The sequence below is a fragment of the Mandrillus leucophaeus genome, unplaced genomic scaffold, assembly GCF_000951045.1.
Source record: "Mandrillus leucophaeus isolate KB7577 unplaced genomic scaffold, Mleu.le_1.0 Scaffold1025, whole genome shotgun sequence".
NCBI classification, from domain to species: Eukaryota; Metazoa; Chordata; class Mammalia; order Primates; family Cercopithecidae; genus Mandrillus; species Mandrillus leucophaeus.
The window spans coordinates 56,297-75,825 of NW_012098377.1; the positions used below are offsets into that span (position 1 = coordinate 56,297).

General features: G+C 35.3%; 1 protein-coding gene across 1 annotated transcript in view; it reads right to left on the minus strand.

Moving 5' to 3' along the window:
* The window catches only part of ZDHHC13 (zinc finger, DHHC-type containing 13), a 53,144-nt gene that overhangs the window by 15,826 nt on the left and 17,789 nt on the right, over positions 1-19,529 (minus strand). The window contains exons 2-10 of the mRNA XM_011977281.1: positions 18,217-18,362; positions 14,728-14,850; positions 13,357-13,434; positions 11,698-11,842; positions 10,236-10,300; positions 8,734-8,896; positions 8,370-8,495; positions 5,146-5,279; positions 2,030-2,130 (exon numbers count right to left, since the gene is read on the minus strand). Of these exons, the coding sequence (XP_011832671.1) occupies positions 2,030-2,130; positions 5,146-5,279; positions 8,370-8,495; positions 8,734-8,896; positions 10,236-10,300; positions 11,698-11,842; positions 13,357-13,434; positions 14,728-14,850; positions 18,217-18,362 (1,081 nt within the window). The remainder of the gene's footprint in view (positions 1-2,029; positions 2,131-5,145; positions 5,280-8,369; positions 8,496-8,733; positions 8,897-10,235; positions 10,301-11,697; positions 11,843-13,356; positions 13,435-14,727; positions 14,851-18,216; positions 18,363-19,529) is intronic.

Here is a 19,529-nt window from a genome sequence, read left to right on the forward strand (position 1 = left end):
AAGGCTTGGTGAAATTATGTACCTTGCCCCAACGGTACATAACTAGTCTGAAAAATAGCTAAAACTCAAAATCCTTTTGTCTTATTCCATAGTGCCCCAGAACATCTTCCCCTAATAGGCCAGTATCTGTGGAAGCAGATGCCCTTATTCAATCCAGATGGCAGCCTGAGACAAAGCTAGTTTAAACCCAGGGCAGCATCTCAGTTCATCCACAAGGCAGTTCCAAGATTTAAAATTTAGTGTGAACAACATTGTTCTGATGGTGAAGTATGCCACCTACTGACTTACATGCCCTCACAAGTAGCAGGTTCATATGGTTGCCTAGAACAAATGGCTTTAGGTTGTACAAGCAAATAAAATAGTCCAACTTGTTGATTCCAACATCTTAAGATTCTGTCTAGCTATGGAAATCAGTTCTCTTTTGTTAATTTTGATTCTACAAATTTGAAATAATTCAATAGAAAAAGCTTTGTGCAAAATCTGACATGTTTCTCAAATTTCAAAAATTTATCACAAAACACATTTTTAAAACTGTTTTATTCCACTGCCATATGGATTGGTAAATAAAAATATCAGCTGTCTTTCCTTCCTCTGTATCATGTCAATTACCCTAGAATTTATGAGCCTTGGGTCTTCTGCAAGTGATTTTGTTGTATTCTGTGCTGTTATCTGATGCACTCATGACTACTTATAATATCATGTATTTTTCTATCGTAATAATAATATCATCCAAGCCTTCAGTAAGTGGTGGTAATAAGGCTAGTGCTTAAAAAACTGCCACCAAATCAGTAATTATGAGACAAACAAGAGATAATAAAATCTGAAAAAAGCCAAATGACCATGCCATTCATTTAAAGAAATCTGAAAAATACTAGAGATAATGCTCAAAAATCAAAAGGAGAATTAAAGCAAAAATATGCTATAATGGATGTAGACATATGTACTTTGAGAACTCACATGGCCAACTCATTTCACATTTATTCCTATGGAAAAAATATTCTTGAATTCAGTTTATGCATGCCTCCCATAAACACTCTGTTCTTTCTTTTTGGAAATGCTAGAGAAGTAACGTGGAAGTTTGAAGGAATATACTAAAAGGTATATTTCCATCTACAACATTCCTTCTTCTCCTACTCCATAAGCAAAGCAAGGCTATCAGAGCTTCCTTGGAAGGGAAGAAGGGAGTCCGGCAAGAGGTGGGAAGATTGAAAATGCCTTCCACCTACCTGAAGTCATAAATGGTTAGAGCCCAAGTAACCCCTCTCCCCATTTCTAGGTGACAGGACTTGGCCAACACTAAGAGAACAATAAACCCCTAAGTTGGACTTGGTCCTAGGCCCTGATCCTCAAGTAATAAACCTATTTCCTGAATGAGTTTTTTTTGTTTGTTTTTGTTTTAATCTCAGGCTGCTATTCATTAGTGGGTCATGAAAGAATTAAATGGGCCGTGATTAAAATTTTTTACAAAGGAAATGGGATGAAATAACACCATAGGGTAAAAAGTACATCAGGAGTACAGTCTTTGTTTTACATATATGTTGAGTGGCAAAGTAAATTTATTTTCACTGTGGATTGAGAATCATTGCCTTAGATAATACCACTAACCCTTACCATTACTGAGGAAGCCATATTCTCCCCAATATCCCTTTCATGCAGTCCATCTTGGTACTCAGAAAATGTATTAAAATTAACTGTAACTGCTGACCAAGTTATGAGAAACATCTGACCTTGAAGGAATCTCAAGACAATCCAACAAATTATGGTACAAGTAAAACAATAATACATTCTACTGTTCCCCTCCTATGAGTAATAAATACTAGATACTTACCATTTCCATAATGTACTCTGAGACTACTTTTCAAATTAAGTAGATTTTCAACATTAAACATCTTCATCTAGAACCATTAAATGAATGCAAATATAAGTTGCATTCCCTGGGCCTTTTCTAGTACCTAAATTCCTAACAGTGACATTACTCTTTTTTAAAGGCAAAATGAGATATGCATCAAAATTGATGCTTAAAGGATATCAGGAAAAAATAAGATGAACCAAGTCATAAATATCCAAAAAATGGAACTTAGCAGAAAGGCTGTTGGTAAGTATATAAGGTTCTTATACCCAACCAAGAACCTAAAAGAAAAAAGATAAATATAAGGTATTAGTATGACTTGTATTAATTTTAGTTCTAAATTTCCCTACATAATAATGGTAGTGATAATAATATCAGCAGCAAAAGTAATAGCTTTCACGTACTGAGTGCTTACTATGTGTCACTTTCCATGTGGTAACAGAGTTATGCAACATTATCCCCCCATTTTACACATGAGAAAACTAAAGCACGATGACTCTCAAGAAGTGTATGTTCTAGTTCTTCTAACCAACTCATACAATATTTAATCTACAGCAATTTAAAATATATTTTCAATGAATCTTTTGTATTTCTATTGAGACATATACTTTTATTTCTTTTTTGGCATATATTTTTAAATACACTATAATGCAAAAATTTATATAGAGATTCACCTTTACATTTAACAAGCTTTCTTCCAGAGACTAGAATGATATTTGTGAAGCATACAGATGCACACAATCTTAAGCACATTCATCCTATAATCAGCTTAAGAAGTAGACACTTCATATAAAAAGATACACAAAGGCTAAAAATGATACTGGCATTCAGAATATTAACAATCTCACTTGGGTCACAGGCAACTTGAGGTCCACATATAATTTACCCAAAATACTGCAGTTTCAAAAGAAAATGTCTTTTACACTAAGTACTCACTACAGACATCTTATGCATGAATATAGTTTACCTGAATATATTTTAAAATTTATTCCAGGAAAAAACAATGGTTAACAATAGGTATGAAGGGTTAAAAAAAATTAGCTACCAGGATCATAACCAGAATTATGATAAGTTCATATTTGAGAAGAACTAAAGAGTCCAAACTTTAGATGCTCAACATGCTGCCAAAATAGGCCAAATTAAGCCCTTGCAACCTCCAGGGTGTGGTCTGTTGGAGATCTTACAGCAAAAAATGTATTTGACCAATTACATAATACAATGAACTATTAATTTACAAGAGTCTCTACCACTGTGTGTCCATTCCTGACAGGTGTCAGGTTAACAGCCTGGATCAATAAGCAACTGCCCTATAATAATAATAGTTTACAGTTGCTTTCCTCTATGAAATTGGGACCCTATGGAGGAATATGAGAGATAAAGGATGTATGAATAAAGTTGTCATATACATTTGACTCACATTTGAATTGTGCCCATTTTTATAATGTAGGCTTCAACTACAATAAACGAATAACCAAACACAATCTCAAATGTTCCTATTCTAGGCGAGTAGATATTACCAGCCCTTGCTTCCTCTCTGAAAAAGGAGTGATGACTCTGATCGTTGGTGATTTGGCTTAAAATTTATTTAGAGCATGAGTTAATCCAATTAGTGGAAAGTGAATAAATATCTCTAAGTTACAAGTTGTCTGAATAGCAGACAATTTTAGGCATTTTGCTATGTTTCAGAAATTTGAGTTTTCACATTACATTTATATTCTAATTCATTTCCAGACTATTGTCCCGCTCTTGGGTGATACAGTAGTAAGATTCCTCTAATACTTCATTTGCTCTTATGACAAAAGCAGGACACGCTTATGCCAGAGAATGTTGGCAATCAACAGAAAGACAGAGGAATACTCATAATCATAACATGCAAAGAGCAACCCTATATTTCCTTTCAGATCCTTTTCTATGGATCAACATCATTACATTTTTCTTTCATTCAGTGAATGAAAATGCTTAACAGCAGAGACAAGTTTCCTGCTTTTATGGGCTTTACATTGCAGGGAAGTGATTAAGTGCTAGAAGAAAATAAAACAGGGATGCAGCAGCGTCAGTCGGGAACGGCCTCACTAAGCAGGTGACAGCTGAACTGAGAGGCCTGAATGACATATCCAGCTATGAAAAGATAAGGTGTCAGAATACTTCAGACAAAGACCCAAGCAAGGGCCAAGGCCCCAGGTGGGAATGAGCCTGATGTGTGAGAAAGAATGTACAGTGCAGTGAGGAGAAGGGGAAGAGAGGAAGTTGCTGGGGAGGGAATAAATCACATAATATCCCATAGGCAAGGAGTGTGGATTTTGTTCTGAGTACAAGAAAAAGTTACTAGAGGGCTTTAAGCAGGGAGAAAAGAAAGAACTTACCTGCTTTTTAAAAGACTCCCTTGATTGCTAAGTGGGGGTAAACTCTAGGGGGATAAGAAGTCAGGAGACCTGTGAGGAGACTTGGTCTAGGATGCGAGTTGTGGAGATGGAGAGAGGCAGGCAGGGAACACGTGATAATGGGTTGGACATGGGAGGTGAGGAGAGGATGACAGTAATCCAAGCATGACACCCATATTCATTTGAGGAACTGGATGTCATTTTATTGAGAAAGGAAAGAGAGAAGAAGAGATGGCGGGGGGGTGATATGATTATTGAGTACTATGTGTCAGCTATAGCTCTATGCATTTATATGTGTTAACCATGAGGCAGGCATTATCACGACAGTTAACCCTCATTTTATAGCAACTTGTTCAACGTCAGACTGTCATGTGGTAAAGCTTGACTTGAATTCAAGCAGTCTGACTCTTAACCATTAACTATATATAATCATGTATAAATATTGTCCTAAAAATAAAACCATACCGTATTTACTATTTTATAACCTCCCAAAATTTAATTCAACTAAAAATGACTGACAGCAAAAATAACTAGCTTAAAATAAATTTAGAAAAAGGAAACAAAATTTCTGAAAAATGAGCAAAAATGCTTCAAGACGATTACAAAATCTTGAATAATTATGAAATGATTACAAACATCTCCCATCATTCACCAAAAATAACAATTAAAATGTGACCCAGGATATTTATTTTCCACCAACTGTCAAGTCAACCAAGTTACTGGGTTGAGCAATTTGCTTTCAGCCAAATCATATGCTACCAAAGCTCTTTCCTCCCGTCCACCCTCAGGATGCTGTTATATGGTGAATAATAATTATAGCATGATAAAAATCTGTGACTCCAGCTAACCAACAACAGAAATAAGAAATAAAATCAGAAACACAATAACTAGCCTTGCAAAAATTAACATACACACCTTGGAAACAAAGATGTCAGAAAAAACAATGTTACTAGAAGACATCCTTTTAAAAGCCAAGAATCTGAATTGAAGTCCAATATGTATCCAACAGCCCACATGGTAATCACAGAAAGCATCAGCAGCAGGAAGAGCTATTAAAAGATTCAGAATTTTAGAACTTTATGGATTTCACCTCTTAAGTATCTAATAATAGTGTAATATGAGAACTACTTCCAAAGTATAGAATAACAATTAATACAACAACAGAACTAACACAAAATTCTCCTCCAAAATTGCTGATTGATAAATCTGAGGTTTGAGAGATAGTACATCTTAGAAACAATCTTTTTTTTTTCTTTTCCTAAGATGAAGTTTTACTCTTGTTGCCCGGGCTGGAGCGCAATGGTGTGATCATGGCTCACTGCAACTCCCCGGTTCAAGCAATTCTCCTGCCTCAGCCTCCCGAGTATCTGGGATTACAGGAACCCATCACCATGCCTGGCTAATTTTTGTATATTTATTAGAGATGGGGTTTCACCATGTTGACCAGGCTGGTCTTGAACTTCTGACCTCAGGAGATCCACCACCTCAGCCTCCCAAAGTGGGAAACAGTCTTTTAAAAGCCCTACATTTTATAAAATGTTGCTTAAACATATTTTGTTTTGCTTTTCTTCTCTAGAAGAAATGGTGGTCTTTTAGAAAACTGTTAATGAAAGCTAAGATTTTTCAAAATAACTTCTTGCAAACAGTATTCTATATTGGAAAGCATAAAGCAAGTTCAAGGGACTACAAAGAAATTAATACACAAGATTCAATGAGGGAACTATAAGAACTCCAACCTGGGTACTGCATCATGCCCTAATGGAGAAGGTCAGATGCAATAGGTCTGCAGAAAAGATGAGCTATGTTTGGAGAATGTAGAATTTTAAATGCCTATGGACATCTAGGAGACATCCAGCAGGCAGTCAAAAGTAGGTTTAGCATTCTGGAAGACTTGAAATTTATCAGTACATAGGTGGTAAAGCCATGAGTGAATAACATCCCAAAGACTGTGTGCAGGTAGAAAGGGGGCAGAATCTTAGCCAAAACAAACACTTAAAGGGAAAAAAGCAAAGTCGCCAAAAATAACCAAGAACAACCGACCAGAAAGGCAGGATCAGAATCGGCAGAAAGAAAGGTTTCAGGGAATCCAGGGAAGGGAGTTTCGAGAAGGGGGATGTTCTCAGTGTCAAATGTCACATGGAGATCAAAGATTAAAATATGTCCTCGTGATGCTACTAATTCAGGTTTATTTTGGCAAAGTTAAAAGAATGAACCTTCTATGAAACAACAGTCTGACTGAATTGAAGCTGGGCCTCGTGTTTGTGCAATGCAGTCTTTAATGACAAGATATGAGAACCTTGAAAGCAAGCAGGGCTTCCTTCTTTCTTCTTCCATTTTCACTTCTCTAAGTCATATCTAGGAGTGGATAATTTCAAATGACATTAAATCTTTAAAATGTTTCCAATTCCAATTGGCATGATGACACAAAATGGGCTAGTTTAGATTTTTTTAAATGTAAATTTAGAATCTCCTAGCAACATAATCTCAGAACAGAGATAAGAATTAAATATGGATCTCAAAATTCTAAATCCTAGATATAACACTCTTACAGACAAGTTGCACTATTCATTCAACAAATACTTGAGGGCATATTATATACAAGGTACTATTCTAGGCACTTGGGACACATCAATGAATTTAAGATCTTTTTCTCACTTAAATTCTAGCTGGGGAAGACAGACAGATAAATATGCTAAGTCAATTTTATAGTATATAAAAACCTGGATGACAAAGGGCCTTAGAGGCCATCATAAAGACTTTGCTTTTACTCTGGGAGAAATGAGGAGACATCATAGGAATGTGAGCTGATAAGTGACATGACTTGACTTACATTTTAGATTCATCTGCTGAACCAACATGGCACTGGTAGAGTGGTAAGAAGGGGTCAGATTCTGGATATAAACTGAAGGCTGAACTGGTCAACACATCTTTCTAATGGACTGCATATGTGGTATGACAAAAAAAAAAAAAGGTGAAGACAGAGGAATGCCGGAGTTACCAGCTACTGAGATGGGGAAGGCTTGGTTTAGTCAGGGGAAGGGTGGGGAGGGTATCAGAAGATGCCTACTGGACATCAAAGTGGATGAATCAAGTAGGTAATTTGATATATGAGTATGGAAAGGTCTAGACTAGAGAGACAAATATGGGAGTTATCAACATATAGATGACATTTAGGGAATGAATAAATAGCAAAGAAGTTCAATAACAAAATCCTGGGGCACCCTACCAACAAGAGATGGGGAAGAAGTGGAGGAGCTGGCAAAGGATACTGAGGAGTAACCAATATTTCTTCCTCTCCCCACTCTACATGCCTAATGCAAAAGCAGTATAGCATTCATGATGATCCTCTACATAAGAATATGGTATCTCCTAATTTAGAATCACTATGAAAGTATAATTACTAATTATTATTAATAAGATGATGGTATCATATTTGAAAACACTAGAGACAGTGGAATCAATCCAATATCCCATTTTAACAATTTAAATAGTATTCACTTCTATGACTTAGATTTTGTTATTCATGAGAATAAGCTGAAGTTTCTAACATTTTCCATTATTCAGTTCATTTTAAAGTTTAGAGGAACACCACTCAGAACTGCTAAGCTAAAAAAATGAATAAAATTTGGGTTTAATCTCTCAAAATTCCAGCGTTTTCTTTTATGAAGTGACATCATATGCCTAAAGTTTGCAACACTATCATTTTTAAAGTCCTCATGATTCTAAGGCAACATTGTAACTGTTATTATTTTCTTTTTGAGAAATAAAAATTTAGTAAGGAATAAGCTGTTCCTACAAGCTTCTATAAAACTCTTTGCAACATGGTGTTTTTCCCATTGTGTCTCTAAAAATCAAAACCTTTTGCATTTCAATACACTCATTAAATAAATGTGGAAGTACGTAATACTATTCATAAGGTAACACGCAGTTTTAGAGCATCTAGTTTAGGACCAACAATAAACAGCCAATGAAAGTGCCAAATTTCCAACTTTGGGCAACAGGATGCAGGGGAAAGATATAGTCAGCAGATACAATGCAGCAAAAAGCCAACTCTCTGGTTTCTTCTGATGCCTAAATAAACAAAAGCAAATGAACAAAAAAGTCATCTATCCCACAGAAAAGACCCCAAATGAAAATACCTCGCATTTCTGCAGCCACCTCCAAAGTCTGAACTTTTGGTTGGTTCTCATTTTGGCTTCCGTTTTTAGCATATGAATAATGAGCTGATTTTTGTTTTGTAGAGCCATATCAAGAGGTGTTTCTCCCTTAAAAAAGAGTGGGGTAAAAAGTTTAAAAATATTTTTAATATATTATGAGTGCTAAACTTTTTTTAAACTTACCAGAATCATAGACTCAACACACTATTCCAAGGATAGCCAGCTATTATCATTTATATCTATCTTGGGGTAACTGAAAACAAATATATAGCTCATCTTTATGTGAATTTATCAGTCTTCTAACTCAAGATATAATAAACTAAGGGAGATAAATACCTGGCCATACCTTAACATTCTGGATATCCAGGCTAGAACCAGCTTCCAAAAGCTTATCAACTGCATTAACATTTCCTGCTGCAACTGCCCAGTGAAGTGGAGTGTTTTGGTGTATTTTATCAACCACATTGAGAGAAGGATTAAACTTTAAAAGAAATCCAGTTGGTTCTGGCCTGTCTCAAAATAATAAAATACCAAGAGGCATTAACAGACATGATGACTTAAGGAGTAAATGCAAATTATGAATCCTTTAAGATAATGCCATCAATTAACTATTCAGTTAAGTATTCAGAACTGAGAAACTTCTTTGTACTGACTTATATTCTAGGTACTAATAGGAGATTCCAAAAAAAAAAGACATCTATTAAATGACATGCTATATAGACAATTTTAACAATGCAGTGAAATAACTGCTTCTGTTTTTCAAACTTTTCCTTTCATATTGTTCTATTTGCTAACACTTGTCTCTGAATTATAGATTTAACTTTAGCCAATATTAAATGCTATGCTATTTATTCAATTAAAGACTAAATGTATGTTTTAGTTGAGGAGCTAACTTCACACTATCAAATCAACTGTTAAATAAAGCAGGTAAAAATTATGTCCTATAATATTTGTGAATCTTAGAAAGTTATGGACTAAAAGACAGAATTCAGTAAAATATTTTTACTTTACCAATACCTTTCCTTCCTTCATGACCACTGAAGAGATTATTTTAATAAAACAATATTCTACTTTATTTATTCCATCAACATCTTTATAGAGATTATACCTGACTTCAGATTTACCAGCAAAGGCAAAATGCTTTTTAATAAAATTCTACCTCCAATCCTACCATGAACAAAAAGGAAATAGCATTAGAACTAACATGGTTCCTAGAAGAGAAGTCCTAAGTACAAGCAAAATCAGAGATTCAATACAACATAGAAACAAACTGCTAAAGTGAGAACTGTCACAAGTATTTGCTTAAATACCAGAAGTTGAATTATACAGTGTCATTAATCATGTGTTTATAGAAATAAATACACAGAAAAACTTAAATATGTAAGTGCTTAATCTGAACACACAAAAAGACTCTTTTCAGTTATATTTTCAAAGCAGACAAGACTGATGTCAGAGAATCTCAAAATTTAATATTTTCCAGAAAGCAGACTTATCAGATTTTAAATTACGAGAACATTTAAAATTATAGCCATTTTTCTTAAAGGCAGAGGAAGAAATACAAGTCATGTTAACAAGTATATGTCAAGGTATATCTACTTGTTAGGTAAGGAAATTTTTTTCTTATTAGTAGCTTTCAAACTTTTTGCCAAAGCTATCAGAAAAGAGAAAATGTATTTCAATGCTGCTTTTCTAACTATCTTAAAAGTCGATTATCACAGTCTCAGTGTGGAAAATACTATTTTCTTCAATGTACTATCATCTCACATAGACAGAGATACTCAAAATTACACATACAGAAAAGAAATAGTTGGAACCAGAATCAGATTGAGGTGATTAAATTAAACTCACCCAATTACTTTGTGAGCTGATAACATGAGAGGTGTCTGGCCATTTACAGCTGTCATATTCACACTCTATTCAAAAAGAAGACAATTAGCATAACTGTAAATACATTCAAAAGTCTATTTGTTCTCGTAATAGAAATATCTCTTTAATACATTCAGTACCACCATTATTTCTACATGAAGGGTTCAAATATCATTTGATAAAAAGAATGCTCTGCTCTACTTCCATAGGGTAAAAATCCATGGATTTCTACAAAATATTTTTAAAAAGAAAATCTGAATATATAATGTAAAGTGTTACATGATGTGAACACAGACAGCTAAGGGAAAGAGTAAAATGTTCATAGCTACCATTAAATACAAGAGATGGTAGAGGCCTTCAAAGTCACCTAGTTGAGACCTTAGTTGACACATTAATTCACATTATCAATTCTTATACAAAGTCATTCAGTATCTACTCAAACAATTCCAGTAAATAGTGAACTCCCTATCTTCTGAGGCAAACTTTTCTTTCTGGACTTAACATACTAAGTTTTAAACAGTGAAAATTTCCTTTCTGTTTTCTGGAATACAGAAAAAAAAAAAAGGAAATCGTATTTCCATGAGGATATAATCCTTTTAATAAGACAAGTCTCGGTTTAAGGTATACAACAATGGTTTCAGCTAAGTCAAAGAAAAAGAGTTTCAGCTTCTGAAGATTCTTATGGGCCTTGGAGGACTAGGACTTGGGAAGGGGCCCAAAGAGAAGCAGACAGGACTCTTCTTCATATATTTATATTTTTCCAACAATGAAACCTAGGAGGTTATAATTCTACTTCAATCAGCTAAGTCTGAGAGAAAGTGCTTATTTAAAGGGAGTACAGCCATTCTAACAGCATTTGTGCAAACACGTTTTCATGCCTTTTACAGGAAAGTCTGCTAATACATAAACTACTTTGCTACCGGAAAACATATTCCAGGCAAGTATAATTGACATTTAAACTGACAATAACCTATAATTTAACCTGTGCCTCTCAAGGCAAGTCAATTTTCATGGAATTACTTTAGAAAACAATAAGAAACATGCATTCAAATTGGCCTCCCATTTGGGCTCAAATAATGAAAGCAAATGATGGGTTAATTTAGTGATTTGACTACCATTTTTATATTCAACTAGAAGAAAAATACAGGCTTTGAAGTCATGTTTTTGAAAAACTCTGCAAATTACTGGGTTCATAAGAAAAACTATTACCAGCTTACAAGTTTCAGAAACATCTATTATGCGTTACTGAGCTAAATGACCTGTCCTTTTCCCTCCCACGAAGCTGGAAAGCAGTATGCAATAGCTAAATGTACCCAGGCTAATATCTGAATATCTGGATATCCATTAACCTCCACCTTAAAAATGAGAAGAGACTACTACTAATAATTTCCCCAACCTTTTCAGATGATAAAAGCTGGAGTGTAAGACACATTTGAGAATATACCTGTCCCTTTGAGATGAGATATGCTATAATAGGCATGTGTTGAAACAATACTGCCAGGTGGATGCTGCTGAATCCCTCTCCATCAATGAGAGTGGGGTCTGCACCATGCTGGAGTAATAATATGACCATAGGTAAATGTCCTTGTCTGCAAATAGAAGACAAAAAGCCATTCTGTAGCATGCAGAAAAAGCAAAAAGTCAGGGAGAAGCTGATATTCCTAAGACATGAGGGATTTTGGTTACATATAAAAAATACTTTCTAACAGTAAGACAGTAAGATTTTTGAAACAATGGTGATTGTCCAAACATTTTTTACTTAGATTAGATGCTGCAAACTTAGAACTATATGAATAATCATTCTTGGGTTTTGTTTTTTTTTGAGACGGAGTCTCACTCTGTCACCCAGGCTGGAGTGCAGTGGCAAGATCTCGGCTCACTGCAACATCTGCCGCCCAGGTCCAAACGGTTCTCCTGCCTCAACTTCCCAAGTAGCTGGGACTACAGGCGCATGCCACCACGCTGGCTAATTTTTTGTATTTTTAGTAGAGATGGGGTTTCACCGTGTGAGCCAGGATTGTCTTGATCTCCTGACCTCATGATCTGCCTGCCTCAGCCTCCCGAACTGCTGGGATTACAGGCGTGAGCCACTGTGCCCAGCCTGGATAATCATTCTTGAGTGCAAGTGATAAACTTGATAACTTCCCAATCTACCTTAAACCTTATATTACCAAATGTAAATAATAATTTTTTATGACATGCTAACGATGAAGATTCTAAGACCACTTAGACATCCCTGTCATTTTAAAAATCAAAAAATCATAAGCCAGATATACAGAAATATAATATTCATAAACTGTGGGTTTACTGTGATAATATTAAGAACTATATATTCATATGCTTTTCTTAAGCTTGACTCTGGTTCATTTTTCATGTAAAGTACTGTACCTCAGTAGCTTAAGGGGCATGAATTAACCCTAGAGCTTCAAAACTCTTGGCTATGGAGAAAAGATTCAACTCCTTGACTTACATGAACAATTTTTCACTTCAGTTTCAGATTCCTGTCAACCCCACCAACCACCGAGAGTGGAGTTTAAATTAAAAAAAGAAACTGGTAAGTATTCAAGACTTATTAACTTCAGTTTCAGATGACCAATATACAACAGAGAAAAGAGGAGAGTGACCACACAACATAAATGTTCTAAGTTGATCTACTCGAAATTTCTTGTTAATCCTGCAACAACTTTTAAAAGAGGTGACTCATTTGGCCCTGAGACATACAGAAATACTTTACATTTCAGAGGAAACTGACTGTGAAATAAAATCGTAGGTTTCTGAATAGACATCTATCATAAGCCTGAACTGATTGAGTCTGCAGTTCACTGAACTACTACTTTTATTTATGTTATCAAGTATGAAAATTATTTATTCTAATTACAAAAAATAAACTATAATATACATATTTGAGTTGGATAATTATAATGGAGCTCTAAATTAAATATCAAAAACATTCTTTCTGCAAAACCTTTAAAACTGTAATTTATTTTTAAATAAAGGGAGCAAAAAAAAGAGACAGTCTTTCAAATTGTCTATAACTGATTTTCGATATGGTGACCACTAGTTACATGTGGCTATTTAATTTCAGCATTCAAAGAAACCTTACCGGATGGCCCAGTGAAGAGGAGTTGAATTTAAATCTCCACCCAACTGATCTACAACAGCACCTTTTGAAATATAAAACCTGTTAAAAGCAGACACAAATGAAAATAAGATTTGAAACTTAAGCTTCATATTGAAAAAGAAAATACTAATTTTTTCATAGTAAAAATATGTTGGAGAACAAATTATGATAGTAATATCCCTAAAACACCCAGATCTATAGAAATACGAAAGGTTCACATGGCAGAATCAGACAAATCCCTGATGAAACATTCTTAGGATGTAAGTAATTAGTCCTGCTGTAATTGGCATTCCATTATAACTTACATACCAAACACATCATAACTACTCTCTGCATAGTCTAACTACTGCAGCACTCTTGAAATTGTTTATATTCAAAAGGTTTAGGATCAGGCAGATATTCTTACTTGACTGGAAGGAGAAAGGTAAAATTATGTCACCTTCAACAGGTTAAAAGTAGAATTACTATGTGGGACTGAATTTTAAAAGTAAGTAGTAAAGAATTAATTTAAAATCCTTTTGGAAAAGTTAGACATTTTGAGTGTTTTGCCCTGCATTTGGGAGACAGAGATGAGAGGCACTGTATAAGGTGGACATATAAAGTAATGAGACTGATTTTCTTCTACGGTTTATAGCAATTAGTCTCATTACTTCAAAGTTGAGCTTCATACATCGTATTATCTAAATACCATGCCAGTTTATTTCCACAGAAGAGGAGTTTGCCTGTGAGTATTCATGTGTGTTAGAACATTTTAAACCTTAATAAATTTCTTAAACTTTAAAGATTTTAAATATCTAATCCTAAAACACAAAATATACACACATTCACATACAAATGTACATTTTACATGTTAAGCTGTTTGAAAGAAACAATGGGTAGGCATTACTGCTTTATGAAGGGGAAATATTTTATACAATCCAATACATGCCCACTTAAAAGTATATTCCATATTTAGTTTTTTAAAAAAGGTTATATTTCCTACCTATCTATTCTTCGTGGTGTTAACATGTAAAATATTTCAATGTTTCTTCTAAACTAGATGAGACTTCCCATTCTATTCTGAAAAAGTTTATTATGCTTTTCCTTTTTAAAAAAGTATTCACTTTTACTTCCTAAACTTTATGATTGGTCCCCTTGGCTTTATCTCTAATTTTCCTTTTTGGATCAACCAGGCATGGTCTCTAAGGTCCTTTTCAACTTTATAATAACCAACATGTGTGGCAGGAAAAGTTTCAGGTGTTCTCTCACACGAGGATTACACATGATTCAATACTCGTACTTAAAGAAAAAGATAAATGAAGGAGAGGTCTAAAATTATAAATTCACAATTAACACACATATATCCCATCTTACTTTACAAGATCCAGTCTGTTGTTAATAGCAGCCCAATGAAGAAGTGACACATTTTCTTTATCTGGTTGCCTGACATCATATCCTGCTTCTACCAACTCTTTACATCGTTCAAAAATCCCGTATCTCAAATAAGAAAAAAAAGCATAATTGATACCATTAAAATCATTTCAAATATCAAAATTTCTTCATTTTACTGTATCTTTTCATTATCCAAACTGCCTTTCAGTCAATAGAGAAATATAATAATTAACAAAGACATGCACAGAGAGGACACAGTATAAAGCCAAACAGCAAAAGAAAACCTGGTTTACTTACTGATCAGATTAATCTTTTTGGAGTTGAACTTGATTTCCATAAGTAAACTTTAAACTTACATTGCCTCCCTTCAATAAGTTTCATCTGATCTCCACTGTGTGCCAGAAACACCTCCTGCCGATTCCTGACAATAATCTTACCGCTGAATCAAACCAAGCCTATGCAATAATCTCACAACAAAGGATACAGACTAAAAGTAAACTTGGAATGGGATAAATTCAACAACAAAATATGGAAAGAATATAGGTATAGCAGAGGAACAAATGATTAGCCCTTCCTGAAGGAGATGAAACTAAGCTATATTTTATAGGCTGACAAAAGGCATTTCAGGCAGAGGAAGAAGCATGTACAAAAATCAGAAATGTGAAACTACATGGATGTTCAGAGAAATAAAAGCAGTGTAACATTGCTAAAGTATAAAGCATGAGAGGGAATGGTGAGACATGAGGTTAGAAGCAATAGGCAAAGACCACATGGGCCTTCTGTGCTACACTATGAAGTTTAGACTTTATCTACAGTTCAATGGGAAACCAATAAAGGGTTTTAAAGAAGAAAGCACTCAGACTTTGAGTTTTAAGAAAGATCGCATTGGAGGCAATATGGAAGCTGCTTAGAGCAGGGTAAGGACAGAGAGTGAAATACCAGTTTAGAGGTTATTGCAATAAATACGGGTGACAGACAATGAGAGCCTAAAGTAAGAGAGAAGCAATAGGAATAGAAAAGGAATGACGGGCTTGGAAGATATTTAACTATTAGTTAATCAGTTAAATAGTATAGCATTGAAAAGAGGTATTTCGTAGACAAATTATTATAGCATTAAAAAGAGGTATTTCATAGAGAATAAAGAGATAAATCATTTATTAGCAATATTTCTTTTTTTTTTTTCTTTTTGAAATGGAGTCTTGCTTTTGCCCAGGCTGGAGTGCAGTGGCACTATCTCAGCTCACTGCAACCTCTGTCTCCTGGGTTGAAGCGATTCGCTTGCCTCATCCTCCCAGGTAGCTGGGATTATAGGCGTGTGCCATGACACGAGGCTAATTTTTGTATTTTTACTAGAAATGAGGTTTCACCATATTAGCGAGGCTGGTCTCGAACTCCTGACCTCAGGTAATCTGCCCACCTCGGCTTCCCAAAGTGCTGGGATTACAGGCGTGAGCTACCACACCTGGCTTATTAGCAATATTTCTATGAAGTCCCAACTGATCCTTTAGCACTTTCTTTAAAACTTATTTCTATTTAAAAGTACCTGAAAGTTTCAATAAGCTCGCAAGGATAAAAAATCAAACCAAATAGCAGAATTGTCTGTTTCTCACACTGTAAATCAGAACAATTTCTGCCTTACCAAACTATGCATGTGTGTGTGTGCGTGTGTGTGTCTTTTTGGCATTTTTAAAAGAGTAAATTTTAGAATGACACACATACATTTACAATCTCCATCTTTTTTTTTTTTTTGAGATGGAGTCTCGCTCTGTCGCCCAGGCTGGAGTGCAGTGGCTTGATCTCAGCTCACTGCAAGCTCCGCCTAGCGGGTTCATGCCATTCTCCTGCCTCAGCTTCCCGAGTAGCTGGGACTACAGGCGTCTGCCACCACGCCCAGCTAATTTTTTGTACTTTTAGTAGAGATGGGGTTTCACCATGTTAGTCAGGATGGGCTCCATCTCCTGACCTTGTGATCCACCCACCTCGGCCTCCCAAAGGGCTGGGATTACAGGTGTAAGTCACAGCACCCGGCCCACTCTCCATCTTTTAAATGTCAACTTTAACATTTTACTGGAAAAGAAATACTCCCTTTATTTGAGAAACATAATAAGAATATACATTCATAAAGATTTTGCTGGTTTAGAAAACACACACACACACATATACACACACACACACCCTAGCTCTCTATGCCCTTCCCAAATACTACCTACAGGTCTCCCCACAACCACCTGAGAAGGTCCAGGACCTGAAGAAAATTTTAGGAAAGACATAAAATGTGAGTTTTTACTGAGATTCCCTTTAAAAAGAGCCTAATTTCTGACATTTATCTTAAGAGTTTCATGGGCAACAGGGAAAGATTTAAATGTTTCCATCCTAATTAAAGCAAACATTTACCTTAAGAAACACTCATCATTGTATAAATAAAAGATAAACAATATCAAATAATATTCACCTAAAAGAGTGGTTCCCAAGTCCTCTAGAGTTCATATAAATTGGTAATTAGAATACTCAAATAATTGTCAATATATTTTTTAATTAACATAGACAATACATTAGCCTATATTAAGGCCAAATAGGCTAATTAATCTCCAAACATCTTTGTTCTGATAGAAATTATATCAAATTAGTACGGTAACATTAGTTCCCCTCAGGCTGATTAGATTGGCATGATTTATATTTGATGGGCAATCTGCTGGGCAGATTTATGTTTGATTACTACAAAAATGGATTACTATTTGATGCAGTCTGATGAACAAAATACTTCAAAATATGCTCAATGGCAAGAGGTGTGATAGATGTTAATAATCAACAAGATCCATGAAGGTGAAAATGTTGGGAATAATTGACTTAATGCAAATACCCACATATGGAGATTTTAAGGGGAAACTTTCAAAATGTACTTCCATATCCAGTGCAAGCAAAACAATACACTATGTGTTTCAAGTGGTCAGAGAACATATTTCCACTTACTGTCTTTCTTCTAGTTAATCCAGCACAAGCACATGGAAAGTACTCAAGAAATAAATGATTGTTTAAAACATCTATGAATGTGTAAGTCGGTATTTTTCATTCCATCGACCTATTCAGGTTGTAGTATATTTTAAAAGACTGAGATTTGTATTTTGAATAAAGAGTTTGGCTTAGTGTCATTTAAAATCATCCATTCATTCAAGGAACATTTATTAGGTATCTCATACAAGAAGGAACTGTGCAAAAGCACTGGAGCTACAAAGATGAAGACATGCTTTTGCTAAGAAGCTGTCCACAATCTAATGGAACGTCCTGGTACATAAACAGCTTAGGTATGCTTTACTAAGTACTGTGGTGTTGCTATGACAAATATACTTGGTGCTGGTGTTAACTACCATTACAAAGTAAGAGAGGTAAACATATGAAGAGCCATGAACTACACATACATTACTATGAATTCAAGAGAAAATGAGGATAAACCAAAGCATTTGGAAGACTTACTGAGTAGCTTTGACAATGTCACAGTTACTAGGGTCCTCTATGAGAGGAAGAGCTTCTCTTGCATTGGCAAGTTCTTTGTTTTCATGTGCACAGATGCCATATCGACCAAATCCTGGAGGGTGGGGGCCATGGCTGTGATTCCTGCACTGAAGAGTAAGAGTCATTTGACAATGCATGAGAGAATTAATGTCACACTCAATTACATAATGAAGCATTTGCTACTATCAACAATATCTATATTAATAAATTAAATTTTTTGAAGTTTTAGAAGTGTATCCTGAGAATGACTTGAACCCAGGTGGCGAAGGTTGCACCGAGCTGAGATCGCACCACTGCATTCCAGCCTGGGTGACAGAGTGAGACTCTGTCTCAAAAAATAAAGAAAAAAAAAAAGTGTATCCTAAGGAAGATTTTCTTTATCTTAATTCTGCTCAGTAGAAAAGATACTTACTATTACAAAAATCCAAATTACATATTTTGTTCATAAAACAAAGGTCATCTAAAAAGGCATAGATGGACCTTGTTACTTGTAGTGGGTAGAGGACCATTGCTACTGACTTGGTAAGAAGTTTGCCAGGCCTCTACTTCTTGGAGTTGTGGTGGACATACCCTAGGAATATCCCCCAACCCCCCAATTAATCAAGTTCTCATATAATCCCTTCCTCTTGAGCACAGGTAGAACTTGTGACTTGTTTCTAGGCAATGGAATATGGCAAAGGTGATGAGACAATTACTCCCATGATCATGTTATATAAGTCTCTGTCTTAGCCAACTGAAGCAAGAGATTCTTCTGCTGGCCTTGAAAAAGTAAGCTGCCATGATATGAGACGGCCACATGACAAGGAACTGTGGGCAGTCTTCAGGAGTGAAAGTAGTCCCGACAACCAGTAAGAAAATGAGACTTTGATCATACAACCGCAAGAAACTGAATTCTGCTAATAACCAATGAACTTGAAAGAGGAACCCAAGCTCAGCCTTGATGTCAACTGTGAGACCCTTAGCAGAGGATCCAGCTAAGCCATGCCTAGATTCCTGACAAACAGAAACTATGAGATAATAAATAGGTGTTACATGGTGGCCTGCTAGCTCAGTTGGTTAAAGCATAGTGCTAATAAGTAACCCACTAAATGCGTGGCAATTTGTTATACAGTAATGGGTAACAAATACAGAACTGACTGCAGAATTTGGTGAGGGTAAAAAGATTGATTGCCAAGATAGTCCCATTAGCTGAATCAACGAATGTTACATTCAGATCACCCATTAGAAGCAGCAGCAAATGGCAAGCTAAAAAATTTTCCTTAAACAATTATCTC